This window comes from Canis lupus, chromosome 13 (assembly GCF_048164855.1).
Source record: "Canis lupus baileyi chromosome 13, mCanLup2.hap1, whole genome shotgun sequence".
Taxonomy (NCBI): Eukaryota; Metazoa; Chordata; class Mammalia; order Carnivora; family Canidae; genus Canis; species Canis lupus.
Window position 1 is genome coordinate 6,131,677 of NC_132850.1, and position 16,581 is coordinate 6,148,257.

General features: G+C 52.1%; 1 protein-coding gene across 1 annotated transcript; it reads right to left on the reverse strand.

Annotated features, from left to right (window-relative positions):
* Positions 1-3,555: 3,555 nt before the first annotated feature.
* Positions 3,556-16,484, reverse strand: CDCA8 (cell division cycle associated 8). Its single transcript, XM_072771892.1, has 10 exons — positions 16,129-16,484; positions 15,917-16,045; positions 13,897-13,937; positions 10,655-10,727; positions 9,543-9,619; positions 8,186-8,250; positions 7,290-7,385; positions 6,070-6,196; positions 5,373-5,459; positions 3,556-4,813 (listed from the first exon to the last, which is right to left on the reverse strand). The coding sequence occupies exons 1-10, from the start codon at positions 16,223-16,225 to the stop codon at positions 4,769-4,771; spliced, it is 837 nt and encodes a 278-aa protein (XP_072627993.1). The 5' UTR covers positions 16,226-16,484; the 3' UTR covers positions 3,556-4,768.
* Between the last annotated feature and the right edge of the window lie 97 nt (positions 16,485-16,581).

Sequence of the window (16,581 nt, forward strand, 5' to 3'; positions counted from 1 at the left end):
CCTTGATAAGGCTGACTGCGGGCTGTTGCTTTACCATGTTTCTTCGAATCTAAGATGCCGTCACCGAGTGTGAGATGTACCACTAGGAAAACATCAGAGCCAATTCGACTGTGTCGTGCCATCTGCTTGGAAGCTGCGTCCCAATTTCGGAGATGTTCAAATGTATAAAACGTACATCTTCGGTGACTGAGTCGTGCTGTATCAGGACAAGGTGCCTTTCCCCGAATTACACCCACCCAGTCCCAGTCCCAGGCTGAGCCAGGAAGCTGCAAGCCTCCTCTGCACGGGCAGCTTTGCCCCTCTCCCCAACTTCCTGCAGGGTGGGGAGACCAGTGTGCACCCTGCTTGTGAACAGGCCGACCTGGGGGACAGGCCAGGTGGCGCCAGCTCAAGCAGCTTAGCTTACTCCATTCAGTTAAGTGGCTTCTTCTCCCCGGGGCAGTGGGGAGGGAGGAGGTGGGGGCGTCAGCAGTGTTGCTCCACTGACAACGTCTGCCTCAGTAGAGGCATGGAGCTGAAGAATGGGGGGACCCCCTCCGACACTTCACACTCCCCGCACACTGTAAGCGCTCACTAAATGTCACTGTTAGCAAGGCGTAAGGCAACGGGTCGACATGCGCATGTGCTTGGGGATCGAAATGCTCATGTCTGGGCAGCAAGGCTGCTGACGCGGCGTGACCAGCTATTGGGTCACTCAGTGAACCCAGCTCCCACGGGGTGGGGGGCAGACACTAGGAAGTTAGGACCTCACTGCCTGATGGGGGAGTGTTAAGTCAAGAGCACGAAAGGCAGAGCAGTAGGGATAAATGCTAGGTGTCCTGGGAGTCCAGTGACCTTCCACCTGACCTCGTCCCTGGAGAGATGCAGGAGGGCCCGGGGAGCGGGGGGGACGCAGGGGGACCATGTAGCGCCTTCACTGCCCTTACAAAACCACAGCTGAATTCTGGACTCGGGTCCTCCCACCTCCCCCTTCACATGGCTCGGGACTCAAGGCCTCCTCGCTGTATGGCGCCTTCTCTTTAAACCTCTTGGTACCTACCCTTGGCCATCTAGACTCCCCCTTCTGCCAGCATCTTGAAACAAACAAACAAACAAACAAACAAACAAACAAACAAACAAACCCTGGCTAATCTCCCCAGGGTGCCTCACAGCCCATTTTAGTAGCCGGGCCCCCTGGGGCCTTGGGGCAGCAGAGAAGAGTCAGAAACGGATTCATAGATGACCTCGTGGTGCCTACCAGCACCTTGTGGGCAGATTATGGTTCTCACGTCTGACTCCAAGGAATGTGCTTTGACTAAGACTGCTTGAGGAGGTTCAAGAGAACTAGGAAACCAAAAGGAGGTTTCCCCACCGCAAGCACCTTACACCCCCTCCCAGATATGTTGTCTCCGGGCCCTTCTCCTCCCTCGCCCACTGCATGCATCCCCAACAGTCGGCTGGGGCACGGTGAAATATTGAGAGACAGGATTTGCAGGGGTGTATCCATGGAGGGTGCCCTCAGCCTCCACCCGATGGCACATGGTGACACATGGCCCTGAAAATCTGCAGACGGGGAGCTGGGCTCTTCCCAGTATCTCAGTGCCAAGGGTTGTGCTATGTTCTCCACCATATGCATCATCTGAGGCATCATCGGAAGATGCCAACTACATAGACCCTGATGTCGTCGAAGGGAAAGACGATGGCAGAGTGTGGAAGGCAAATGAAGGGGGAGGGGCTCGTTTAACCCGAGGGAGGTGCCTCGGCGGGGCAGGCGGGCCTGGGGAAAGGCCTCATCCTGTGAAGGCAGGAGGCACCCGAGCCAGAGCAGACTGGATTCCAGGCTCCCGTGGAGTGCAGAGCCCCGCGTGGGCCCCAGTTCTGAGCAAACGGACCCATTTGAGGCCTCGGGAGGCGCCTACTAGTAAAATCTTCAGCACGTGTCATGCTGCGTCTTAGGTGTGGGTCAACAGCTGGCAGCGTGTGAAGTCGGGAAAACGCGTCCCAGAGCTGGTGCCCATGTGGACGTGGACACACGGTCTTCCGTTGCACGCACACCCCTCGGTGGGAGTGGGCACCGTGGTTCCTTTGAGCGACAAAGCGTGTCTGACGCGGTGAATGGGCGACACGTGAATGAGCGACGCTTGGGGGAGGTCCTACCATGCACATCCCAAGAAGTAGCTCTTCGTAGGAGTAATGGGACCTAACTCTCCAAAAGGCCATACATTTGTTCTTCCAACAGGAATCACAAAGGAGGGCTTCTGGAAATAGCAGGAAGCCTGCAGGGCAAAGAAGGAACCTAGTGTTTACTGGAACTCTAGGTCCTCTTGGCGCTGCCTCCAGTACCCTGGGGAAGGGGAGGACTTGGGGCCCATGCTCCCCTCGAGCCAGCGCAGCTGTGCCTTTATTCGCTTCAACCCCACAGCAGCGGGTACAAGGTAAACTGCCGACCAGGGGGAGGCACGGAACAGAGGGGAGTGATCTAGCAGGGGTTGCTTTGAATGGGGAGAGGATGCTCTAAGGAAAGCTGCTCTCAGCTCCAGCTGGTGGTGTTGCCAAATCTTTTTTTTTTTTTTTTTTGAAGCTAGCAATCATTTTTATGAAATCTCACAATTTTTAAATTGTTAGGAACGAAGCTGGAAGAACAACAACAACAACAAAAAAAAAACAAACAAAAACTAAAATCCAGTGAAAGTCAGTCTGTTTGGTTTGTGGGCTGGCAGTAGGATTTAAATTTCCTTTGTAAAATCCCAAGCTGTGCTTTAAACCCTGGGATGGGGAGCTCATTACCCTCAGTCCGCCCCTGATGCGGGATGAAGGACGGCTCTGTCTTCTTCACGTGACTGGCATCTGTTAGGCACCTGCTCCGCGCCGCACGTTTCCTACCCCTGCGTTCACTCAGCCGGTGGTGCCAGTGGAACGAAATAGGGCGAGGACAGCTCTGGGCCGAGCGTGTTGGGTCCTAAGGGTGTCCTTGGTGCCCGGCTCCTCTGGACACTGCACCAGGTGAAGGAAAAGGTAGATGCCTCGGGTTTGGTGACTGAATTGCTTGAAAGGAGGAACCTTTATTCCAAATGCTGCCGCTGACCACAGGGTCCCTGCCCATCGTGGTCAGAGCCAGGTGGCCGGGCTCGATGACGGCCCGTTCTTCTCTTCTGCCGTCGGGTCCAAGCGGGATGGTTTTCAGTGCAGAACGAGTTCAGGAAGGCACACCTGCCAGGGCCCTGAAACTCTGGGCCTGGAGAAGTGTGGTGGCTGCGTTCCCTGTGCCCCCGCTGTTCCCGTCAACAAGCCTGCGCTCGGGTGAACCGTAGATGGCCGAGGTTTTGTCCTCCCCAGTATGAACTTCTTGCTCACGAACAGGCGTTGGGGGAAGCCTACTGGGGGTGGGTTACCTGCACGTTGGGGAAAGGGCCCCCTTTCCAGGTATCAGATTCTGTCTAAAGGAAAGGTTTCCGTGTCTCCTGAGGAAAACAGCCGCTCAGAGCCTCCCCCCACCCCCCCCCCGCAACAGCTTCGGTCCCCAAACAGCCTCTAGTCCAGGGAGCACCGCTCAGAGACAGGCAGGCTGAATATGGATTAAAAACAAACCAACCCACAATTTATTGAAAACAGATACCTTTCAATAGCCCTAATTACAAGAGTTTAATAAGAGATGCTTGGGAACACGATACGCACAGAAGTATCAGGAAAAGGAGAATAAAACAAGTTGAAGGGGATATGGCTGCAACGGGACTGGACTGCCAGGAGGGTTACCTGGCCGGGTGACGCCGAGTGTGACACAGGGCCGCAGAGGACACAGGGCCCCAGGGCCCGCAGTTTTGGACCACACTGCTGGACTCGTTGGGGCGGGGTGTGGGCTCTGAACACTGAGCCGATGCCCGGAGCACAGGCCAGACATGTGGAGTGAGGCCACCAGGCAGTTCACACCTGCCCCCGACGAACCCCATGACAGGAAGTGCTCTCTGCAGTCTGTGGACCTGGCACGGAGAGCTCAGAGACCACCCCTCTGCAGCTGGTCCCACGAAGCCCTCGACTACGCTAAGCTCTAGAATTCTCTTATCCAAATCCCTACCAAGTAGAGAGGTAGAGGTGCCAGACAAGGAAGCTGCCTCCAAACTAATTTTTGGTCTTCGGTCAAGGGAGAAGTACAAACCACTGTTCCATGGTCAGCTTGGGAAAAACTACTGGGCAGGGCGGGCAGGAGATCCTGAAGGGCCACTTGGGTCCGCCTCGGGAGGAAGCGGGGCCAGGCCGATGCGCCTGCTGCGTCCCTGCTGGACAGGCCTCGCTCTGCTGTACGGCTCCTCCTAGCATCCGATCTTCCTCCCATGGCCCCGGCCCTCACTTCTCTGAGCCTAAAGCTCCCGGCCTCAAGCAACACAGAAACGCCGGGCACGGAGGGTGCTGGGTAAGAGGGAGCAGGAGGTTCCTGCAGGCCACCTCCATGGAAGGAGGCAAGGCAGAGAGGATGTGGTTGCGGGAGGCAGGAGCGGCAGCCCTGAGAGCAGGAAGGAGAATCCTACAGGAAGGACAGGACGTCTCGACTGCATGGAGGCGGGAGGCGGCAGGTGGCAGGCGGCGGGCGGGGAGGCGTGAGGAGCTAAGCTGTATTAACCGATGGGGGAGCAGTGTCCCCGCTTCCCCGGTTCTCCCTGAGGAACACCGCTCCCTGCTCTGGAGCTGCACACTTAAACAAACAATAAGCCTGAAGGGAAGAGGTGGCGTCAGGGTCCCCGACGTGCCCGCTGGAGGTCCGTCCTGTCCAGCGGGGCTTCTTGGAACAGCAACCTCATTTGTGAGTCCGTATGCTGCTGCAGATCTGGGCGAGGCGGCTCTACGGAGGGAAGGAGGCGGGTCAGCGGAGAGCAGGACAGCGGCCCTGCCTGTCACCTCAGGCTGGGGTGGCCAGGTCTCAGTGGATCTCCTCTAGAGGACGGAGGTCCCTTGGGGGAACCTGGCTGGGAAGGCAGCTCCGCCCTCGCCCCTTCCCTGGATGTCCCCCTCACAGGCACCCAGGAAGGGGGCACCTGGGGCAGCCCTGTTTGGGCCGAGAGCTCCCATCCACCCCCGGGGATTGTGCTGACTGGACCCGGAGGCCCGTGTGACCAAAGCTGAACCAACTTAATTTCCCTCCTGAGAATTTAAGGGGAGACAAGAAGCTGGACGGTCAATGCTGAGCATTAGAGCAGCGAAGTCGGAGTTGGGAGCGGGGCTGCCCGAGGCCACACGCAAGCCAGTGTGGAGGGAGAACGGAGGTGGAACCCCGGGCCCCGTGGAGGTCATCTCTCATCTCACGCTGAGTATGCGGGCCAGATGGAGCAGACAATCCTACGTGCAGCTCAACTAAGCCAGCTGCCAGAGGCAGCCCGCGTGCGGACAGTTACAAGACTCACGGAGAGTTTCTTAATGTTTCCCAAGGCCTCTGGGTCCAGCTGTGCGATGTCCATCCTCTGCAAGTCGCTGGCCAGTAATCGCATGCTCTGTGTGGAGAGCAGAGTGGGTTCAGTGGCCACGTCCCTTGGGGCAGGACCCTGCACCCGTGCCCTACTGTGCCCCAGGGGGCCCCCGGATATCCTGCACTTTGGGCAAGGGGAGCGGGAAGGGGGAGGGGCAAGGCCATTAGGAGAGGAGTTTGCCCCCAAGGAGCTGATGACCTTGGCGTTTGACCCTGGACCATGGTTGGCTCACCCGGGGAATAACGGCAAGGACGCCCCGCAGATTCGCCTTCCCTGCTCCCAGGAGCTGAGGCTCTGCTCTACTCAGCCCAGGGCAAGTGGGCTCAGCCCGCTTCAGAACCCCTCAGAGTCGTCCAGTGCGGGAGACCCAGCTCACGTTCCCCTTTCTAGGGCACATAACCCGGATGCTGCCTTCCTCTGTACTCCCTGCAGGATCTCCCCCAACTGCACACGTCCCGTGACACTAGAGGGCACTGGGCACCTATCTCAACTACTGAAGGCTTCTCGAGGGCAGGAATCATGTCCTCTACATCTTGGGCCTACCACCTGGCAGGTGGGCAAATGTCAGCTGATGAACAAACGGAACACGGAGCCGGGCACGGATGCCAGCCCGGCCTCCCCGTGAGACGCTCACCTCGCCACCGCCCACCGGCACCGTGAGGAAAATCTCTCTGCTGTCGGCGAGAGGGCTGCCGTTCACGGAGATGTTGTAGATCCGCTCTCTGGCTGCTGGGGTACGCAGGCCCGGGGTCTTGAAGACCCTGTGAAGTGGGGAGATCTCCGTCAAGATGGCTTGGCACAGAAAGTGACACGAGGTGCCGTGAGCCCTTCCAACCCCCATCTGGCCTCAAGCTGTAGTTTTCAAACCCTGCATTTCTAAGAAGGCGAGTTCTAAATTTAGGGCAAAAAGTCTTTTTAAACAGTAATGACTACACACAGCTGGAGAAGGGAGCTTGTAATGATCAAACCTCCATCTAGCCAAAGTCAGTTCTTATCCACGGAAAGCTTAGGTCCCAGGCTCTGCGTGGACACCAGCCATCCAGCCATCCACAAAGCCAGAAATAAACTATGGTTAATGCACTTCCAAGAGTGGCTAAGTGCTTCTAGCAGGAGGAATTTTCCAGGGTCAGAAGAGGAGGATTCGGAGATTCTAGCATTATACTAATTCCTAAACAAACTTTCTCAAGACAGTTGAAATTCTGTTTTCCTCTAAATGCCCTCTGCTGTATGTGCATGTGAAAAAGCAGTTCAGAAGCGGGAATTCAAAGAAGTCTTCCTCCCTCTCCTCGCCCCAGAGAGCCCCACTTTCAACTCCTCATGCCTTCCAGAAACGTCCTCTGAATATAAACACAAATGGGGCTCATCCAGGGCACCCCGTTGTGCAACATGCTTGGAGACGCCCGTCATCACGACGCTGTTCCTCCAGCACATATGGATCCGCTTCTTTAATGGCTACGGAGCGTCTCCTGACCAGCTGAGCGGCCCCATGGAAGAGATTAGCTTCCCGCCTGGGTCACCTTGGCCTCCCCGGTGTGACGGGATGCCCTCGCACTCTAACCGAGGGTGCGGGAGAGCACCTGCCCATTCAAAGAACACTTTTGTTGATCAGAAACAGAAAAGGCCGAGCAAGAGTCACTAGCGGCCCCCTAGTCCTCAGAGGCAGCGTGTTCTCCTGTCATCAAATAAAGACTCATTTTGACGCTGAAAGCAGGTGAACCAGCTCTCAGGCGAGAGGCAGACGCTCAGAAGCCCGGACAGTTACCCTCTTCCGAGAGGGCGTGCCAGGCTGAGGGGTCAAGTGTTTTCCTGGGGGCTCCCACCCAGATGTAGGCGCTGCCCTCCCCCGTTACTCACCTTGAGTCAAACCTGGGGGTCAGGCCTGGAGTTGGTTTCACCAGAGACAACTCCAGCCGGCTCACAGCTGGGGTGACGGTGCTGTAATGGCTCGACCTGTAATGGCAGGTAAGGGGTGGCCATGAGGTGCATGGGTCACACGCGGAGGGCAGTGACCACGTGGGTACCATCCCCAGTGCCTCCATGCACCGACTGGCGCAGCCCTCCCAACAACCCCGGACGCTGGCTGTCAGCCTCATTTATGGCCACGGGAACCTGAGCGCACTGAGGGGAGCAACGTGGCCAAGATCACAAGCCGGTCAGGGTAGAACCAGACCTCTGAAGCCAAGCCGTCCGTCAGCCTCGAGTCTGGCCCCTCAGTACCTTGCAGGCCCCTCAGCCGGAGTTCCTGTCCTCTGGCCGGGCACCTACCACTGCTCAGGGAGTCTCCTCCTTCACAGACACACGTCCCTGCTGCAATGTGCTAAGCTCCTTAAGAGGTGGCCCCTGTGCCCCGTCCCAAATGTTCAGCAGGGCCCAGCACAATCAGGTCCCCGGCAATTCTTACTAGGACCACGGGGAACATGTCAAGAAGGGTGGTGACAGCCACGTTGTGACCGGCCACGGGGGAGCTCTGCACGGGGACTGTCAGGCACGTGAACATAACGTGCAGTGCCTATTACAGGTTCCCGGGCCTCGCGTTCCCCGACAGCGTTAACACAAAAACGGGGAGAAGAGAGAACGTGGGCAGAACCGTAGAGCGTGCTGGGTCAGATCCTTTCTCCAGGCGCCTCCAGCTTGGAGACCCAAGCTCTCCCTGAGCACAAGCCACGGGAGCCCTTCCCCCATTTCTGCCACGACGGACGGGGCTCGCCAGTAAAACCAAAACACACACCAAGGTTTGGAAAACCCATCACCTTTTCCTTCTGCCTTTTCCTTGTACGGATGGGGCTCTCTTCTTGGACGGAGGACACCTTTTGACCTGGATTCACAATCGAATGACACTGTGGTTATTAAAAGCCCCCAAAAAGGGGGAAGGTGAGGGAGGGTAAGAAAAGGGTAAGAAAAGGAGGGGCGGGAAAGGGGGGTGGATCAGCTCTGGAAAAGGAAACGGAGGCTGAACAGGAGGTCGATGTCCCGAGGGAAGTGGCTTAAGTAACATGGAAGACGACTGATCAACTCAGGACTTTTACTGTCTGGATTTTCAAAGTAGAGGGTTCTGGCCACTATTAAAGGTAAATCTCCTTTACACTCACTGCAGCCTGGCTGGCCCCCCACTCCCCGACGGAATGCTGTGAAGGTCACCGGGGCCGTCCCGGGTGCCCAATCTCCCCCACCCCATCCTCCCCTCAGCGCTGGCTGCCTCCTGAGCTCCTCTTTCTAGCGTCCCTCCAGTACCCGTGCTCAGCCGCCCCCTCCGTGCCCCCCCTGGCACAACCTCGTCGACACCCACACTGGGAGTCAGCATGCCCCTCCATCTCCCACTCCTCCCTGAGCTCCAGGCTGAAATTTCAGAAGAGAATGGAACACCTGATGCATCAAACCACCGGCACAACCGGGTGCTCCCCTTTACCCGAACCCAGCCCTGCTCTTCCCACTCTGTGCCACCTTCCGCTGCCCAAGATAAAGGCTCTTCAAGTCATCCCTGCTTCCTCTCTGCCTCCACCAGTCTTGCTTGGTCAGAACCATCCCTGGTCTCTATATAGGGTCACCGGCTCAGTTTAAGATTTAGAATAGCCTCCCAACTGGTTTCCTTGTCTCCCGTTTTTTCTCTTCCCCCATTTGTCCCAAACATTGTTCTGAAATACCAATCTGGCAGCGTCACTTACCATAACCAACCTGCTGAGATGGGAGCTCCTGAGCTCGGCATACAAGGCCCTTCACTGTCCGGCCCTACTGTACACAGATCACCCACAGCCTACATCCCTGTCAGCCCAAACTGCTTCCAAACTGCTTCCTGTTCCTTAAATGGAACTTGAAGGGACTTTCTCACCTCCTCCCGGGGTTCCCTTCTCTTTCTTCACAGCTAGTGAAATCTCCCTCACTTTTAAAGGCCTGGGTGTATCCTAACTGGGGAGGTAAAACGTGACAGCTTCCTCTTCTGCGTTCTATACACACTTCTATGGTCGCTTCTGTTATGAGCCATTTAAGTGCGTTCTTCTCTGCTACACTGTGAACCCTGGCAGGTGGGGATGGGGCAACGGGATGTTCTGTATTTTTGTTATTTCCCTGTCTCTCGTAGGCTCTCAGCCCCAGACCCGAGTGCCTACTTACTCTGGAAGTTCGAAGATTCTTCTTATTTTCTTCTTCTTCTTCCACTATCATTTCATCCACTTTTATTATCTTTCGTGCTATAAGAAAATAGTTTTAACAAACTGATATGCTCATAGGAATATATTTTCATGCAGTCCTGTTTCTAGAGGAAATAAAACTTATGTAATCTTAGGCTGTAATCAAGAAACAGACTTTGAGGGGCACCTGGGTGGCTCAGTTGGTTAAGCGTCTGCCTCTGGCTCAGGTCATGATCCCAGGGCTCTGGTATCCAGCCTCACATTGGGCTCCCTGCTCAGAGGGAAGTCTGCTTTTCTCCCCCTCCCTCTGCCTGCTGCTCTCCCTGCTTATGCTCTCTGCTAAATAAGATCTTCTTAAAAAAAAAAAAAAAAAAAAAAAGAAAGAAACAGATTTTGAATATAAATAAGGTGGCTTTAAAAAAAAAAAAAAAGGGGGTTTAGACAGAAGAAACTACCCAGACTGGTCAAGAAAGCCCACATGCTGCCCAGCATTCTGGTAAGAGTGCAGACGCTGGACTCAGCCAGGCTTGAGCATGAGGCCGGTCCCAGCACTGCCCAGGTCACGGGGCCCTCGCTGTGCTCCCTCAGCACGTCATCCATAAAGGGGAGTAGTCACCTCACAGGGGTAAGATGAGACCTGGATGTTCTCCACAAGAACAGGGTCTGTTACTTTCGTTCCTGTTTCCCCAAACCCTAGGATTGTGCCGGCTGAATGAATGACGGAAAGGCCTTTGGACAGTACTGGACACATGTCATAGAAGTATTATTTATTACAGCAAAATATTGTTATTTATGCAGGTTAGAAAAAACTTTCTCAGCATCGCAGCGGTCGAGTGATACAAGTTAGTGTCTCATTGCTAAACATGTACAACCACAAGCCACTCTCACTCTCGCTCCACATGGCCCAGGAGTTTGCTCACTATTAGTCCTGCACACTATTAACTCGGTGCAGCGGCCAGAATCACATGATTGGATTCATAAGCCTGAGGACCAGGCATCTGAGGAAGAGGCTCCACGACCGAGGCCTCTGTGAGCAACCAGCCAACCGCCTGGCCTCCATTCTCAGTTCAACGAGGGGTTTCAACAAGTACTCACTTTTGGCAGATTTCAAGGGTGTCTGAATAGCTTCTGCTGTTAGTTTGTTTATTTCTGTGATATCCAGGTCAGCCTGTGATGAATACAGCCAGAAAACACCAGGCATATTTCATCAAATATGGGGAATATTTTAAGACTCAACACGATTAACTTAAAAAACACATTACTTGTTATGGACCAAAGATTGTAACGTATTACTTATAACACGATAGAGTGAACTCTCATAAATATAGCCCAAGAGCTAAAATGTTGCTGATAACTTGCTTCTAACTCTACATTCTTCCCTGGTCTATTTTCTCATTTTCCCCCAGAGGTGCCACCATCATCCCATTTGCTTAAAAGCGTGGTTTTTTGTTTTTGTTTTTTTATAAATATATATGTGCTTACGTAATATTTTACTTGGTTTCACTTCTGACCACTGTTTGTTGTAATTCATCTGTTCTCCCTGCCACGTAACATCGCACTGTGGGACTCTATCACAGTGAGTTTGTCCAATCTCCTGTCATCAGTCTTTTTGCTATTAACCAACACCGCTACTCTGATCCATCTCATAATGTGTCTGATGCATGTGTCCAACTTCTCTCTTGGCTGTATACTAGGGGTGGGGCACGGGACGGTTGTAGCTACACAAATGTTCAGCCTTGATATTATACCGAAACATTTTCCAAAGCGGTTGCACTTGATTACATCCCACTGGCAAACAATACAAGTTCCTAATGACTCACATTCTCTATACTTGGTGCTGTATTTGACTTTTCTCTTTCTCCTCTCTCTCTCTCTCTCTCTCTTTTTTAAGTCTGGAGCGTCCACACGGTTTTCTGTTGCACTTACGGGCCCTTCAAGAAGGCTTCTAATCACTGTCATTCTAATTAAATGTTTTCCCAGTGGTTGACTACTTATGGGAATGAGAATAGCCACGAGCAGGTATGATTCTATGGCTTTCCTTGCACGGCGTGTGGAAGTATCAGAAGAGCTGTTACGGACTAGGGATGGCAAGTTACATCTCCAGATTGGTAGGGACTCCGTGGAGTGCTGAGGAGCATTCTGAGGCTGTCCAATCTTAGCAAGAAATAGTGCTGTAGATTAGTGACGTCTGAAATGGTTGATGGAATAGATAGTGGCCAAATATCTGCCATCTCTAAAAACATCTGGCATGTTATGAAGGTCTCTGTGGTGGCAGGCCACCGAGCAGCTTTAAGCAGAAGAGTTAACAGGCCTAAGACCTGAAAGGCCTGTTTGCACGGCTGGCTGGTGGCTTGTGTAAGAACCCGGATTTCAGGGTTCCCACCATTCCCTGGTTAGAATGGTTCTCTGATCCTAAGCTTTGAATAAACAACATGGCTTATGCCGCATACTGGCTCTCTTCCTGGAAGTCTGAAATTTTGGTACATGCTAGGTACAGAAGATGCCGATGCGACCAGCCCCCAGTAAAAATCCTAGGCATTGAGTCTCAAAAATGTTTTCTGGTAGACAACATTTTACAAGTGATGAATTATGGTGTCCTATGTGACTCCATTAGGAGAGGACTCTTGGGAGCTTGTGCCTGGTTTCCTCTGGACTTTGGCGCACATGTCTCTTCCCTTTGTTGATTTTGCTTTAGATCCTTTCACTGTAAAGAATCATAACCATGAGTATGACCATATCAGAGCCCTGTGAGGTTTCCTAGAAGTGAAAACTTGAGAGATGCCCACATACCTAATTATTATGAACTTCTGTACCAAAGTATCATTCCTTCCCTGAGTTTTAAGTCATATTAACTAAGGCTACAATTCTCTTGACTTGGTGTGAAGACGCTGGCTATTTCATATTACGCTAGAAGCTCCCTGACTTTAGCTCTAGAGTCTGATTAATTAACAAGTGATGTATTAGCTAATGAGTATAATTCATCTCAGAGGTTAAGTCTTTTGAAACATTATATCTGGGTGTGTGGAGGCAAGAACATATTAGAAAGAAAGAGAAAGCCAGAACGAAGAATGTTTTACTAGCTCCTGATTTTATTTTTCAGCTATCCCCTTTCTTCTACAATATTCACCCCCAAACTCTCTAATTAGTTTTTTCCTGACTGAACAACTGGCTCTGAAATATCTTTAACTTCTGAGGCTGCTGTAAACCTGCTATTCAATGCTACTATGCACCGTTTGCAGTCAGATCCCTTCAAAACCTAGGATTCCAAGTAATTCTAATAATGTGTAGTAGGATGTAGACTTTTGGGTTCACTTTGTAAACCTGATGAAGGTTATAATAAACATTCTCCCCAGAAAAATGACAAATGCGTATCTATACACACATTGCTTATGTACGATTTTGTGTACAATGCCTAAGGTCTCCATGAAGACCCATTTATGGACCAGTTCTTGTCACTGTAAAACAGGGCTTTCTGCAACAATAGAAATGCTCTATTTCTGAGCTACCAATATGTAGTCACTAGTCATGTGTGGCTACTGAACATCTGAAAAGTGGCTAGTGTCTCTGAGGGACTGAAGTTTTAATTTTATTAATTTTAATTGATTAAAATAGCTACTTGTGGCTGGTAGCTATTGCACTGGACACTACAGATCTAAGATCTAACCTGTTTATTTTGCTTCCTCATCTTACTCTCTTCCTGATCCTGATGCTAGGATAGAGGAGGTGAGAGGGGATGAGGAATCCTGAGAATCCCAAGTAAGAGTGTAGCTTCTACAGTAGGACATGATAAAACAACAGTCTCGGGACACCTGGGTGGCACAGTCGGTTGAGTGTCCAACTCTTGAATATGTCTTGGGTTGTGATCTTAGGGTTGTGAAGTTAAGCCCCATGTTGGGCTTTGTGCTCAGTGCAGAGTCTGCTTGAGTTTTTTTTCTCCCTCTGCCCCTCTCTCCCTTTCCCTCTCTCTCAAATAAAATTTCTAAAAAAATAAAATAAAATAAAAATAAAACAAGTCTCTTTGGCACTTAGCAGCCCAGGCCATTAGGTAATGACCCAGGGGCTTAGAGGGACTTGGGCTTGAGGCTTCTGCTTTGCCTGAGAGGTCAGGGCAGAGAGTTGCAAAGAACCTGCCCAAAACAGAATGGCCTCCCTCTGTAGAACTTGACGGTATTTGAGCTTCATAGACTCAGCATTTGACAATCGTAATTTTCCAGTTGGCATAAACAGGATACGTCCCCTACAAAACCTCCTCCGTAGTAAGCACCCCCTGGTTGGATTTTGTGACAAGATTAAACTTAAAAACTAAGCACAGTTCCAAAATAGGACAGGTCACTTACTGTGGCTGCCTCTTCCAGGGCCTGTTTGTTTCCTCCAAGGGCTTTAAAAAGAACATTTTATTTAGTTACTAGCAGATCTTAATGATAAACCATCCTCCCTGATATATCCCATTATCTGCCTAAAAATGGGTCAGATTAAACCCTGGCTTCAACATTCAAGGATCTTTACAACCTCGTTTAATTTTTCTCCATATCTGACTGACCCCATTATGCATATTCTAGGTTCCACCACACTGGAAGTCCTTATTTCCCAAATGTGTCGCTGTCTCTCATGACTCCGTGCCTTGGCACGTACGTATTATTCCCTCTATCGGAAATGCTCCTCTGCGCCCAACAAGTTTCTAATTCGTCTTTCAAAACTCAGTTCCAATCCAAGGCTCTTTACTGTTCTATCACAACAGATCCCTGCGAAGTGCTGAGTTAGATGCTCAGCCTCATCATACCCAACAATTACTCAAAGCTGTGTAAATGTTCACCTGAATTCCTAGAAAACAATTTCGGGCGAAAATATGGCATGGGGTAGGTGTATAGCCAATGTGTGCTGAACAAAGAGGTCTGCACAAGATTTAGATGTAAAGTTAGGTTAATCCTTCTTCTAGAAACTCTCATAGAGTCCTGTAGAACTGTTAGAAATTCATGCTTTGAACCAGAATGCCTGGATTTAAATAAGTATACTTTGCTACTAACTAGCCTATGAGACGTTGAGCAAAGTAAACAACCTCTCTGTGCCTTAATTTTGTCATTTATAAAATAGGAGCAATATTAACAATGAACACTTTTGCTATGAAGATAAAATTAGTTAACTTACGTAGTACACTCAATACAATGCCTGCCCACCTAGCACGGGAAGCACTATATAAATGGACCTACCAACCACTACTCTACCCTTTTTCTGATACTTATAATTTTAGCTATATAATCATGTGTGCATTTTTATTTTTTTAAAAGATTTTATTTATTTATTCATGAGAGACACAAAGAAAGAGAGAAAGGCAGAGACACAGGGAGAGGGAGAAGCAGGCTCCATGCAGGGAGCCCGATGTGGGACTCAATCCCAGGTCTCCAGGATCAGGCCCTGGGCTGAAGGTGGTGCTAAACCACTGAGCCACCCGGGCTGCCCATGTGTGCATTTTTAAAACGATCCTCTTCTACTAACTTGTAAGCTCCTGAGGGTAGGGACAACGTCTGTTGTTATTTCCCAAAGCATTTTCACCCCTTAGCACTGGGACAGAGGCACGCTCCATGAGTATTTGTAGAAACGTGCAAGTCAAAAGGGTCATTAAGTAACCACAATTTGAACACAACGTGCTTTTCTATGCAGGACGGAACCTACATAATAGCTAATAATAAAGAAACGAGGAAAAGTAAGGGCACCCCAGAGCAGAAACGAGAGCCTGTCGCATGTCCTTGGGCATTTAACATGGGGGCCAGAGAACAGGCTGCAGTTTTCTGCTGGCCAGAAAAACTTGAGTCCTTGCGCTTCACAATCTGATTTGCCCTTTTTTTTTTTTTAACTGACGGTTTCCATGAGATGCAGAAAGTACGGCTTAGGGTTCTCCAACCATCTGAGCTCTGGTTAACGAACCAAGTTATTCAGGTATCCGTTTTTAAGCGACTGGATAAACTATCCAAAAAAAAAAAAAAAAGAGAGAGAGAGCGAGCAAGTGAGAGAGAGCGTTTTGTGACACAAAAAATGCACACAAATTTCACATTTCTGTGCGTCCCTAAGTAACGTTTTCCTGGAACACATACATGCACCTGTTCAATCCAGCAGTTTTGGGCCTAGAACAGCTTGAATTGAGTAGCTGCAAAGCTTCAAGAATTCAGTATGGGGTCCTTTAGAGGGGATGGATGCCTGCCTGCCTGCCTGCCTGCCTGCCTGCCTGCCTACCTGCGGGGCAGATGACGTCAGAGTCCTGTGCAGACAGGTGAAGCAGGGAAGTGCAATAAGCAGCGCAGGGGGGCGGGGGGCGGGGGTGATCACCGCCGGCCGAGGCCTGGGGACGCGAGCGGCTCTTACCGAAGTAGTCGAGCCAGTTCATCTCGCGCAGCGCCTTGGGGAGCCGCAGGATCTCGATGTTGTACAGGTTGTCCATCTCCTTGAGGAGGTTCTGTGTGTCCGACTGGATCTGCTTGGACCGTATTTGCACTGCGGGCAGGGCACACGGGCGGGTGAACCGGGGCCCGGGGCCCCGCACCCCACCCCGCCCGCACCCCGGCTGCGCCCCCTACCTTCCCGGTCGAAGTCCCGAAGAAAGGAGGCGAGCTTCCGGCTCCGCAAGGAGCTGGTCTTGGCCACCCGACTGCCGCCCTTCCTAGCCGGAGCCATGGCGCTTGGGTGGAGGCTGCGGGCGCCCCCGGGGCGTGGGGGGGGGGGCGGTCAGCGGCCGAGGTCGCGGGAGAGGCCGGGCGGGCGCCCTAAGGGGCGAGCGGGGGGCACAGGCTGCCCCGGGGAGGCCCGAGCTTAAACGAGGCGCGGGGCACGTACATGCGGGTCGCCGAAAGCGTCCAAGAGAACCCCCGCCTCCGCAGCCGCAAGGACGGAGCAGCTCCTTGCAGAACCCGACGTGCAGCCGCCGCCGCCGAATTCAAACCGCCACCGGCTGACGAATCAGAAGTCGCCGTCTTGGGAGGCTCCCGCAACATCCAATCACAAGGACGCTCCGCCCGTAGGACTACAGCCCC